Source organism: Onychostoma macrolepis, chromosome 19, assembly GCF_012432095.1.
Source record: "Onychostoma macrolepis isolate SWU-2019 chromosome 19, ASM1243209v1, whole genome shotgun sequence".
NCBI classification, from domain to species: Eukaryota; Metazoa; Chordata; class Actinopteri; order Cypriniformes; family Cyprinidae; genus Onychostoma; species Onychostoma macrolepis.
In genome coordinates, this window is record NC_081173.1 from 2,163,905 (window position 1) to 2,177,383 (window position 13,479).

The 13,479-nt window shown below is 38.0% G+C and overlaps 1 protein-coding gene across 1 annotated transcript; it reads right to left on the reverse strand.

Moving 5' to 3' along the window:
• Positions 1–267: 267 nt before the first annotated feature.
• nr1d2b (nuclear receptor subfamily 1, group D, member 2b) lies at positions 268–10,350 on the reverse strand. The gene is made up of 8 exons (XM_058754306.1): positions 9,976–10,350; positions 8,516–8,731; positions 6,772–6,860; positions 6,109–6,253; positions 5,323–5,936; positions 5,064–5,249; positions 3,944–4,154; positions 268–2,356 (listed from the first exon to the last, which is right to left on the reverse strand). Exons 1-8 carry the CDS (start codon positions 9,992–9,994, stop codon positions 2,160–2,162), a joined length of 1,677 nt encoding a protein of 558 aa, XP_058610289.1. The 5' UTR covers positions 9,995–10,350; the 3' UTR covers positions 268–2,159.
• Between the last annotated feature and the right edge of the window lie 3,129 nt (positions 10,351–13,479).

Consider the following 13,479-nt stretch of genomic DNA (forward strand, 5'->3'; position numbering starts at 1 on the left):
ATAATTGGCTAGCAAATTAAACACTCTGGTGTTGTTCATTTTTTACCACTTGACATATAACAGCCGTAATGCAAAAAGTAACATCCGAACTTACTGAAACTTGATTGATATGAATAGATCTCAGAACAGAGACTTCATCAAAAACATTAAACATCTTAAAAGTTTCCAAACTTTAAAATGATAGCATGTCTGTCCTTTTGACTTCAATGGTTTTGTCTGTGCATTTGAACGGGTGAAAAAATGACTAAACGCATGGAAACAATGAGATCAGCTTTTATCTGTTTATTTTCTTATTTTATATGCATTTAATTATATTATAGATTTATATATAGATATATAGAAATCTAGCTATCTTACAATGCTTTCACAGAAGAAAACTGACAGACAGGATTATGGCAACACAACAATGACACTGAGTGAGCCACAGGCTGAACATTGAGAGAGGAACACCAACACCAAACAAAGATACTTCTTTTCTTGACTATTCATCTACAGCAGCTTTGATATCAAAACCGACCCGAGAAGAGTTCAGGCGCCCAGAGCTGGCAGGGTGATGAGAGGCATTGCCGGGTTACTTGGTGGAGTTTTTGGGCCATTTCCTGTTTCCTCTTCCTGTCTGGTCCAGTGGTGCTTGAGTATGCACACTATTTGCTTACTGCAGCTGATCACACAGACACATTAATTCTACAAGAACTTTCACCGAACAGACTAACCCAAAAGCAATAAAAAGCAAAAAAAAAAAAAAAGAGCATTCAGAAAAGAGAAGTGAACACCATAAATATTCAGCCTGAAATGATCACCCATACAAATGCATGAAATGGGCAGGCGTCAGTTAGGGTGTGGCCTCAGCTATATATGCAGACATTATGGCATCACTGTGGATGGCTTTAAGTCCCATCAGTATCGGGGAGAAGCATGCACAAATCTTATAGTGATAAAACACATATGTTCTACTCCTCTTTTGTCATTTATCATCATCAAACACTGTGTCACTACTAAAAGCCCTACGAATCAGGACATATACACAGATGCATCACTACGCAGATCTAAAATCAGAAACGTAATCTAATGCAAGAATGCAAATGCTCGGCCAAGCCTGCGGTCTGATCGAATCTTGGCAGTAACAAACACTCAAGCGAGCAACAGTCGACTTCAAATGTCTGTGCTTAATAAACCAAATGCATCACTAGTCAGGTAGCTAGCTATAAATGTGTCAACAGCTGAACTAACTTCAAATTGCTCAGCAAGATTCTCTTCAAACTGTTGCTCCATCATTGCAGTAGCTGACCTGGAAGAGAAAACTGACTGTAAAAAGACAGTTTGTCAATGTCCACTGCATACAGCATCCGCGTGCCACGCGCTGCATTAGAATGTGCGGTTTAACGCATTTTGGAACGCAGCCATCCACTGGATCAAGAAGGATTTGCGTTCACATACTTACATAATGTCTCGGGCCTAAGAGTGGCTTCCTCTGCATTTAACTACAGATTTTAAGACAGAAAACAAACTACAAAAATAGATCTATCCATTAAACATTCCTGTGTCTTTCTGCCAAAAAAGCTCAGATTAGCAGCTTGTTCCACATTCTTCCATTTCTTGGTGCTTTTTGCATTTTTCGAATTAGAAAGGATGCCAAACTGTGCTCTGCGTACTTATTTTCTCGTTTGTTTGTGGGAATACCTCCCCATTCATAATCTCCCCTTAGCAACACAAAGAATTAATATGGGCCACAAGATACCTTACTTCTTTTCTGAAAGTATTAAAAGACCAACAAGGAACAATCACAAAACCAGTGAACGCGTCACTTATTGCACAGGCAGATTTGTAAATCTAAAAACTAATTCAAGGTGCCTCTGCGTACACACAAACCACGTAATCGTACAAACTCTTGTAAGCATCTACAACGAAACCCCTCCAGTTTGTGTCAGCGAGTCGTGTGCATTAGCACGAGCAGAGGCGTTTTACAGTACAATGATTTCTTAAGTATCTGCCCCCCCCCACCTCCATATTTTACCAGCAGTGCTTTGAAAGTCATGGGGAGAAGTGTCAGAAAAGGGGCACCGAGTTACAACAGTTCCCCATTGGCTAAACGGGCCGCAGGAAGGAGGCTCTGGAGATGGATGGGGGTGTGGTCCACAGTTATGGGGGTTGGTGGGTGGTCAGGGGTGGACCTTGAAGGCCAAGAGCTGCTCAGAGTGCATGTTGTTGAGCGAGCGCAGGTCCGGCAGTTTGAGGAGCAGTTTAGTGAAGATGGCGATCTCGTTGGGGTGGTTCTTGGTGATCAAGCTGCGCAGAGCTCGAATCAGAGTTTCCTGAAGCGCCTCCACCGAGTTGACGTTCTCAAGTCCAGAGCGATCTATAGGAAACACAGTTCATTTAACACAGTAAGTCAAGGCATCCTCTCAGATTAGGGCTGGGCGATATGGCAAAAAAATTTAAACTTGATTTTTTTTTCAGAACTTTTGACCGATTCTCGATTTTTTACGATTTTGAAATAGTCAACTTGAAAATGTAAGTACAACATGATTCAAGTAACTTTTTCTTTATTAAGTCTCTAGTTAAAGAACATTCTATTCCAAGTGCACCACACATGAAGTTGTCAACATAATGTAAATGTTAAACAAATCACTTGTTAAAGTGCCCCTATTATGCATTTCATGCAGTGTGTAACGCAACTCTAAGTGAATGGAAACATCCTGCAAAGTTTTAAATCTGAAAGTGCACCGTGTATAAAGTCATTGTCTCTCAAAAGAAACAGTTGACTCCGAATCATTGAAACGAGTCATTTTTAAAACGAATCCAAAGCCGTTTCATGTTGACGTCAACATGAAACATTAGCATATTGCCCTTTTCACGGTCTGAATGAAAATGCAAATTCATTCTTTGCCACTAGGTGGCAAAATATCGAAATCACAAAGCAGCACTGTGCTCACAAACACTGCTTTATCGGGCATTACAGGCGAGATGAAATGAAAATGAGAATCGATATCGTATTGTGACGAACCATCTGATTAACACCCCTACTAATCGACCAATCACTGCAGATTAGCATCACGCAAAGGAGGGGTTTGGAAAAATGAATCATTGAGCGAATCGTTTGGGAGTCGTTGAGCAAGTAAATGCATATTATAAGACAATGAATGTGTTTTTTGACCTTGCATGCATGTCAACCTGTTGTTATGGACTCCCAAAACCAAAATATTAACCTTTCATTACCCATAATAGGGGCACTTAAACACAGTAAATCAAGGCATCATCTCAGATTAAATTAAAATCTCGATTTTTTCAGAACATTTGATCGATTCTCGATTTTTTTTACGATTTTTAACTAGTCAAATTGAAAATGTAAGTACAACGTGATTCAAGTAACTTTTTCTTGATTAACCCTCTAGTTAAAAAAAAGTTATATTCCAAGTGCACCACACATGAAGTTGTCAACAAGTAAATGTTAAACAAATCACTTGTTAAATATCTTTGCAGAAAACATGAACTACAACTACATCTTGTCTTCTACATACATGTTCAGAAATAATACGAGGAAAATGCTTTAAAAATTCTCAAAATTCAAGGTAATTCAAAATGTCTGAAGGTATAACACCAGTAGAAAAGTAGTTCTGTAAAAACAACAGCAGCTTTCAGTCTGTCACCGTGATGCGAACATGAAATATCAGACAAACAGTAGTAGTTACAGGTTTTTTATTCGATTGCGCTGCTTTTCCATTGTTTTTTCTATGTAAACATGGAAGTGTTTGACTGTTGCACTCATGCCATGTCAAGTGTCTAATTCTAACGTTTGGTAAAATTTCTATTCAAAATTCAAATCGTGGCAAAACATTCAATTCAAATTGATCGATAAAATTTAATGTGACCGTGCGGAAAAATGGCTCAGCCTATATATCTCAGATACAAAACTAGTGTCTCATGATGGTATGGCAGTTAATACCTGCAGACACCAGCACTACGGCCGTGAACAGGCTCATCTCCTCCTCACTGAGGTTCAGCGCTTGCAGCTTCTCGGTGAAGTCAAACATTGAGTTGAGGAGATCTCCAGCACCCATCGAGCGCAGCGCGTCCACGCTGTACTTCCTGCCGCTCAGAAATGTGACCGTGCGCTCCTTCACATCAAACAGGGATGTAAAGCGCACCACCAGCACCTACAGGCCAAACAGGAAACCAATCCAACTGAATTCTATTCGGTCAATTCACAGGACTCTGAATGATTTTAGTCAGTTTCATTCAGTGTATGCCAGAAATGAACTTTTCCATTAAGGGGCAATATTTGCCTGCTGGAATTGATTTTAAGGGGCTTTTTTTTGTTGTTTTTTTTTACATTCATGAGGGGAATTTTTAAAATCACCCTATTATTATTATTATAATCACTGTACTATGTTGTCTATAATACCAAATACTTAAATTTACCAAATTACTTTATTGTTATTGACAAGAGTTTAAAAATATTGATTTAGATAGGATACAATTTAAAAAAAATCTAAATTATACATGTAAAAAACAGGAGCTCATAGGGCTGCAATATGACAAAAAAATCACTATTGTAGATTTTTGCTCTTAATATTGTAATAATGATTATTAATATCGATATAGAAAACAACATAAAAACGTTTTTGTTTCGTATCTGTGTTTTGGGCACACCACATTCTGGCTTCACAGACAAACGTGTCGGCCCATGACATTAGTCTAGTCTAGCATAAGTTATGCAAAAACTCCCATTATAATCACTGAATCTACTAAATTAATCTTTGGATATTTACTGTGTTGTTTATGATGAGGGAATTCGCGAAACGCGTGTGATTGGTTATAAGGCTCAACGCTGCACAAAACAGCATGTAAAAGCAATTTGATGCAGTGGATCTAAATATAATTCCTCGAATTTACACTTTTTATTCATTTTCACATTTCATTTTAATTGCAACAGCCTTAATACATTGTTTAATAATGGAGGGGCATTTTTTGCCCTTTCGTCTTGAATTTATGGGGCATTTTTGCCACAAGCCCTTGTTAATTTCCGACCCTGGTGTAGAGACTGTGTTGTATTTTGTTTATACCTCAAAGGTACCGGCCTTCAGCAGGCTGACCTGGTCGTGCTGGGACAGCTCTTTGAATCCTGGGATGCGCTTTGCAAATTCCACCACCTCTCTGACAGCTGGGGTGAAGCTCATGGAGAACTCCTCCCAAATACTGTGACCCGACTTCTGAGGATCCACATAGGGAGATGTGTTCATGGGGCAAACCTGTGAACGAGAATCATGAGTACTTGTATAGACTACCACTCAAATTTTGGTATGGGTTCTCTATGTAACTCACCAGGTGCATCCTGTTAACCCTTGCAAATGTTGGGACACTACAGCTGCCACCGAAACGTGTTTCATTGTCATTATAAGCTCTCGGAGAGAGGTTCTGCAGAGACGGTCCAGCGGAGCTGCTGCTGGGCAGTCTGACAGGACAGCCCGAGTCTTCAGGCCCCTGCGGAGCACAGCCTGATGGGGGCTTTTGTTCGCTCTCTGAGGATGCATTGCTCTGCTGGTTCCAGACCTCCTGAGGCTTCTCTGAGTAGTTGTTGGGGGCCTCTGAAGGCACACTGGCCTGCTCCTGATTGTACATGAAGGTCTCCTGGTGCGCTCTAGTCACTGTGCCGATGACCTCCTCCTCCCCGCTGTCAGTGGCACTGGAGGAGTCTGAGCTGGTGCTGGTGTCCATGACGTCCAGTGGCTCGGGGTCAGGGTTGGGTTTGGACCGGTGGCTCTGGGGGGAGGTGGAGGGGGAGCGGGAGGAAGGGCCGGAGCCGCTGTCCTCTGAAGCTGCGTCGCTGGCTGATGGCTGGTTGCCGTGGCTGTTGGTCATCATGTTGTTCATGGCGTTCTGCATCTCGAGCAGCATGCGCTGTTTCTCTCGTTTGGGAATCCGGCCGAAACGCACAGCTGAGGAGCACAGACACCGTCAGCTCACAGACTCCAACAGACTGACACTTTTGCTGAGATCTGTCTGTCTATCTATCATATTATACATGTATCTGGCTCAAATGTTCATGCAAGGTAACAGGCTTTATTTATTATTTTTTGGATCTAGGACACAATGCCAGCTGGAGCTCACCGTCTCTGGACATGCCCACGAGCAGACACTTCTTAAAACGGCACTGCTGGCATCGGTTCCTGTTGATGCGCATGATGGGACAGCTTTCATTCTTAAGGCACTTCTTATACTGAATGTTCTGCTGAATGCTCCTCCTGAAGAAACCCTGCAGGTGGAAAAGTGAAAGAGACAGAGAGCGGTGTCAGGGTCAGAGAGCCCACACAGAGAGTAACAGGTGTTGAGCCTCGGGGTCGGTATGGAGAGCAGGTGTCCCTCTCAGGACTCAAGACACCCTTCTGTCATGGAGCTTTGCTCTGATGGTTAAACAGGCTGCTGGCTAGGAGGATTTTTAGTTATAAATAAAGCAAAGTGACATGTCCCTTCAGGACAATGTACAGGTAGATGTGACCCAGATATGGCATGACAGCCATGTCACATTGGCCCTGCCGAACTGACACCAGTGACAGTTTAACACAGAAACAGACACTATAAAAGTGCAATACTACCTACTAATACTAAGTAAATAAACCCGAACATACATGAGTGAAAAATAAAAATTTTAGCCCACTTTCTGTGCTTTTGACTTCTCTGTACCTCAGAAATAACAAAATGAAACCTCTAATTCTTATCATTAAATACTGAAATGTGGCTGAAGGCTCCCATTAGCACTTCACATTTTCTCACCTTGCATCCCTCACAGGCATGAACGCCGTAGTGAAATCCTGATGCCACATCTCCACACACTTTACATAGCAGCACCAGCCCGTTAATCTCTGCAGAAGCAGAAATACAGAAGGTCAGATGAACAAGGAATGCTCTGCGCTCAGTTTGGCTTTCTCCTCAGCTGCCTTCTGTTTCCTCAAACAGCTAGAAGACCATTATAAATGATCAAGCACACAAGGACAAATATCTGGCAGTGTTAAAAATTTCGGCTCATTACTATCAACATCATCACATTATTTTTATTATTCTGACCAATCTACAATCTGTTCCATAACTCCCTGACATATCAAACTCAATTATTTCTATTTAAAAAACAATAGGGAATGTGAATACATGTACATTAGCAGTGTTTCCCACAGACTTGGACTCTATTTGTGGCGGCATATATGCAAATTCATTCTCTGCCAGCGGGAGGCGCTGTTGCAGTAGAGATTGAGGATTCCCCCAGTAACGCTGTACACAAAGCAGCGCTCCGCTCACAAACGCTGCTTTATCAGACATTACATGCAAGATGAACTGAAAATGAACACAAAAATTTCTGAAGACAGTCGGTTTCCTTCAGAAATACAGTGATATAAAAACACCCGCACCGGGTTTTGATTTTGAAACGTGCAGTGCTCATGTTTATTCAACGAAGTCAAAGCTTTTTGAAAAAATCTATTTGTGGCGGTCAGTTTTGTAAATAATACAATTATAAAAAAAATCTATAAAATTAATAAATCAATGTATGGGAAACACTGATTAGAGTAAACATGAGAATTTTATTTTTTATTTTTTATTTTTTAAGTTTTTTAAATAATTTATTTGATCCAAAGTACAGCAAAAGCAGTACAATTTTGAAATATTTTTACTATTTAAAATAACTGTTTTCTATTTGAATATTTTAATATGTAATTTATTCCTGTTATTTCATAGCTGAATTTTTTTTGGCATCATTACTATAGACACGGGCTCCTTCAGAAATCATTCTAATATGCTGATTTGCAGCTCAAAAAAAATATTTTAGTATAATTTTTTTCAGGTTTCTTTTATTATTATATATATAAAAATGTATTTATTATTATTATTTTTTTTTTTACTGACTCCAAGCTTTTGAATGGTATAGTGCGTGTAATGTTACAGAAGCTTTTTATTTCAGATAAATGCTGATCTTTGGATCTTTCTACTCATCAAATGTACTCAACTGTTTTGAATATTGCTAATAATAATAATAATAATAACAACAATAAATGTTTCTTAAACAGCAAACCAGCATATTACAATGATTTCTGAAGGATCATGTGACACTAAAGACTGAAGTAATGATGCTGAAAATTCAGCTTTTGTCACAGCAATAAATTACATTATAAAATATATTCAAATAGAAAGCAGTTATTTTAAATAGTAAAATATTTCACAATATTACTGCTTTTGCTGTATTTTGGATCAAATAAATGCAAGCTTGGTGAGCAGAAGAGAATTCTTAAAAAAAAAAAAAACTTTACCAATCAGAAGTTTTTAACAGTGAGATTTTTAGTGTATATACTACTACTAATTATACGACATACTAATCATATACTAATTTACATTATGACAACATAAATGTGAAAAAGAGTAATATATATATACTAATATAGTTCCATAAAATGTTATATTTGTAGATGATTAGTCGCAGTATGAAAACACTCCACAGATTTCTTTATTTTGACTCCGATCAGTCTCTCACTTGTAATGCCACTTTTGGCTGTGGAGGGTGAGCGTGCCTTTCCCCCGCTGTGCCGTGGTGGGCGGGACTGAGGGGCCACAGGATGAGCCTCGCCCTGTTGGCCCTGCCCCGCGTGGGGTGGAGAGCAAGACTGATAGCTGCTGTTGGAGGAGTCGCTGTGGCACGACTCTGGACTGGAGGCCGAGCTCGCGGAGCTAATGTAAGCAATAACTCCACCTGGTGGATGACAGAAGAGCAACAAATTATTTTCCAAACCTCCTTTTCCAAAATCACATGGATCCTAATATGCAGATATAAATTCTAAAGCATATGAGAATGAGACATGGCTTAGAGCTTGACTACAGCTTTTTCATGCATCTGCTGATAATTGTCTTTGTCATTAATAATAGAAAACAAATATACAAGCAGTAAATGCAGTCCATATAGGTGGATATTCACTGATGAAATTGCAAACGTTTTATTTGCCCTTGTGTCTTATTTTAAAAAGCAGCTGATTAAGACAATAAGTTGTCAGAAAGTGGACCAGGCTGTATGTGCTCTGTCTGTACGAGTTGACCTGATTTCTGCCGCCCTACTCTCAATGGTTAGGTAACACCATTAACGTTACATAATATCTTTTTCAGGGTGTAGGTCTTACCGACAGACAATACGACTCAAATACAATACCGAAAACTAACAAACAGCTTCTTTTTTTTTCTCAAACATTAATATGCCATTATATGTTAATAATTATAAAGACTAATATATATATATATATATATATATAAAATTAAACAATAATCATGCCAAAAGTATTTTTGAATGTCTGAACCTCTTAAAGAAAATGTAAAAATAATAATAAATAAAAATAAAAAATCCAAGTGAAAGTAAAAAATTATTTTTTTCAATTCAGTCCAAATATTTGATTTTTAAATGACATTATTCTTTGCAAAGAAATAAAATGAATGAAGAAAGTCGTGACGCTGAGCTTCTGATTGACGTGTCCTTAGCCCCGCCCCCACGTGTACCAGGCATGTCTTGTTGGGAGCGTAAAAGCCAAAAGTGGGTCAGACTTGGCCGCCTCACGTGTATCAGCAGCTGCAGACGCATCCATACTGCCATGCAAATTATGCAACACGCACGTCACTGACTTCTCTCGACCAATCAGAGCAGACGCACAGGACGCGTAAACACAGATGCACATGGCTAGGCAGAGCAGTCCATGTGAGTCGAGAGACCGCAGCCCAATAGTAACCCACAATCTATGGCATAACAACACAAGCCTGGCGCTATTAACCTACTTAGACTTTTCATGTTGCAAATAAAGTAAGAAAAGCCCAAAACACACCTTGACGCGCAGTAAACATTCACAGCATCACGTGCAACTACATTTATGTCATTTATTAAAATAAGAGTATACCTAAGATATCACCGTGTATACAGTCATATTCAAAGATAAATGTAAACCTGACTGATCTTACCAGCCTTTGCGAAATCCATGTCCTCCGACAGCTCAGAGCCGCAGTCACCTGTGTGTTTGTGCCGTTTTTACTCAGTTTACAGCAACTATCTAGTCGCTGTGTGCTCCTGCGAACCGAGTTTAAACACTACCTGAGGAACATTTCTAACTAAACCTACCAGATAAATTCAACCAATTAGCGCCGTGTTGCTTGAAAAAAACAAAAAAAAACCTCAGGTGCCTTATTAAAATAGTAATAAATGCATACGTCGGTGTTAGTTGAAATAATTAGACTCGTCCAAACTCTATAATAAAAACGCACCGGCTAAAGAGCCTAAATCAGAAGGGTTCCGCGTCTATGAAAGACTCCGAGAGGAGAAGAGATGTGAATAAAAGCAGGTTTAACGCAGAGAGTGGGCGTGGTCATGGATCATGTGACCCGCGGCTCCGCCTCCAGCTGCATTAGTGTCAGTATAACCCACTGACACACTTTCACTGCTCCTGCGCCCCTCGGCCCGGTGACCCCAGGGCCAGATCGCAAACGCGTCTCCATGGTCAGCAGTCTATTTAAAGAAATGTAGCATAGTGTTTGCAGTGCACCCCAAGTCAAAGAGAGATTTACGCATGAAGCAGCATAAATCATTTGGTAGCCTTTTGGGCCGATCCACAAAAAGAAATTAATTAATTAATAAAAATAAAAATAATTTATACTGAATGTACATGTAGGCTATTTATTTATTTACATTCAGTCATTTAGCAGATTCTTTATGCACGTCTCGGTTAGCGCAGTAGGTTACACATAGCAAGGTTATTTATTTATTTATTTTCTTATATATGTGACCCAGGACCACAAAACCAGTCATAAGGGTCCATTTTTTCTCTGAATAAATATGCTTTCCATTGATGTATGGTTTGTTAGGATCTGGCAATATTTGAAAATCTGGAATCTGAGGGTGCAAAAAAATCTAAATATTGAGAAAATCGACTTTAAAGTTGTCCAAATGAAGTTCTTAGAAATGCATATTACTAATCAAAAATGAAGTTTTGATATATTTACAGTAGGAAATTTACAAAATATTTTCATGGGACATGATCTTTATTTAATATCCTAATGATTTTTGGGATAAAAGAAAAATCAATCATTTTGACCCATACAATGTATTGTTGGCTATTGCTATGAATATACCTGTGCTGCTTATGACTGCTTTGTGCTGCAGGGTATACACACACACACACACACACACACACACACACACACACACACACACACACACACACACACACACACACACACACACACACACACACACACACACACATACATACACACACACACACACACAAACAAACAAAGAAAACAAGTAGATAGAATAGAAAAATAATGTGTATAGGGGCCTTTTTTATGAAGAAATCAAGCAGTTAGGAAACGAAAAGAGAGTGCAAGTGTGTTTTTCAATAAAAAAAAAAAAAACACAAATAGATAAAATAGAATTATAATAGAGAGTGCTAGAGTTAGAGGCTCGAATAAAGATGGAAGAGGTTTTTTTAAAAAGATTTAATGAACAAATGTAATTTTTGATTAACAATATTGAGAAGAGTCAATTGCAGATTCAAGATTTAAAATACAGTACAGTAACTAAAATTATTTCTATTAAAAAACTAAAATGGCAAAAATTTGTCATTGAAATAATGTTACATTGTAACCGTTGGTAACAGATTTTAAACAGGCTTTGTATTTAGGCAAAATATAATTTCCTTTTTTTTTTCTCTCTCTCTCTCATACATTTTGGGGTGTTTTGTGACCTTGATATGTTTGTACTATGATCATATTATTCATAACATTATATCTCTACCTGACTGAGAGACCGGACAGACATAAATAAAATCTTGTTTGTTTGTTTACGTTTTTTGACAATTTGAACCATTTTCATTTTGTACTGTAACGCTTGATGTTAATCTCTACAGTGCTACACATCTCTATAAGCTTCATTTTTCTAAACCATAAAAAAGAAAAGAAAAAAAGAAAAGAAGGACAGAAGTGGTAAACCTTGCAACAACTAGTCTAAACATTAGAAAGATTTATTTTTAATACATTATTTATTATAATTAGATTTGCATGTATGGCTAATTCATTAATGTCACTTTATAGCCCAAAGACGCAGTCTCCGGAAACCTTTACGAAAGTGTGTATGAGATGTGAGAAGGTTCTCAAGCCAAACACTGCTTAGCTTTTCCATTCCATTTCAGGCTCGGGCCACAGAGGTCAAGGGTCAGAGCGCCAGGACCTCCGGCTAAATATGAGCACGCACAAAAGACATTTCGATTCTAGAGACGCCACAAGAACGAGTTTAAAAGATTCTCTGGCTGTTCCTGAACTCAGACAACAGCCTTCATAAATGAACTTTCAGTTTCACGTTAAAATTCTGTGCAACTGTCATTAAAATGTTCTCATCATAATGGATAGGTATAATGGAGTGACATTTACTCAGGATAGAGACACAACGATATCCATATATATATATATATATATATATATATACTAGTGCTGGGCAATGATTAATCACAATTAATTTGTATCCAAAATAAAAGATTTTGTTTACATAATATATGTGTGTACTGTGTGTATTTATCATGTATATATAAATATACACACATGCACATGTATATTTAAGAAAAATATGTTATTTTTATATATTAAATATATTTATATATAATATAAATCATATGAATATAAATATATGCAAAATATTATAAATATTTTCTAAATATATGCTGTATGTGTGTGTCTTTATATGCACATAATAAATATAGCCTACACAGTACACACACACATATTAAACAAAAAAAAATGTTTATTTTGGATGCGATTAATCGTGATTGATTGTTGCCCAGCACTAATATATATTCACGATATTCCAATTTTTTGAGATGCACCTGTATGTATATATATATATATATATATATATACATGTGTGTGTATATATAGTCAGATGAAAAAGTGTGTGTGTGTGTGTGTGTGTGTACTGGTTTTGTGGTTTACGGGGACAAAATGTTTATAATGACATGGGTATGACAGAGGTATTACAATTTGAAGGTGGTTTATGAGGACACTGTCTGTGTCCCCGTAATTCAAAAGGCTTAAAAAACATACTAAATGGTGTTTGTTTTTTTTTTTAATCTAAAAATGCAGAAAGTTTCCTGTAAGGGGTAGGGTTAGGTGTAGGGTTGGTGTAGGGCAACAGCACATACAGTTTGTACAGATTAAAAACCATTACGCCTATGGAGAGTACCCGTAAACCACTAAAACAAATGTGTGTGTGTGTGTATACAGTCAGATGAAAAAGTGTGTGTGTGTGTGTGTGTGTGTATATGTATATATATATATATATATATATATATACAGTCAGATGAAAAAGTTATGTCACTGTTGAATTCCATGGTTTTCTGTATCAGGATATCATAAAAAAATATCTGGTCCTTGTCAGGTCTTAAAATCTTTAAAATAAAATCTCAACACATGAACAAC

Excerpts from the sequence above, each read along its gene's own strand:
- nr1d2b (XM_058754306.1), bottom strand. Across the intron at positions 5,937-6,108 it reads CGTGGGCATGTCCAGAGACG|CTGTGCGTTTCGGCCGGATT; the intron begins GTGAGCTCCAGC and ends TGTGCTCCTCAG. Across the intron at positions 4,155-5,063 it reads TGAAGGCCGGTACCTTTGAG|GTGCTGGTGGTGCGCTTTAC; the intron begins GTATAAACAAAA and ends TTTGGCCTGTAG.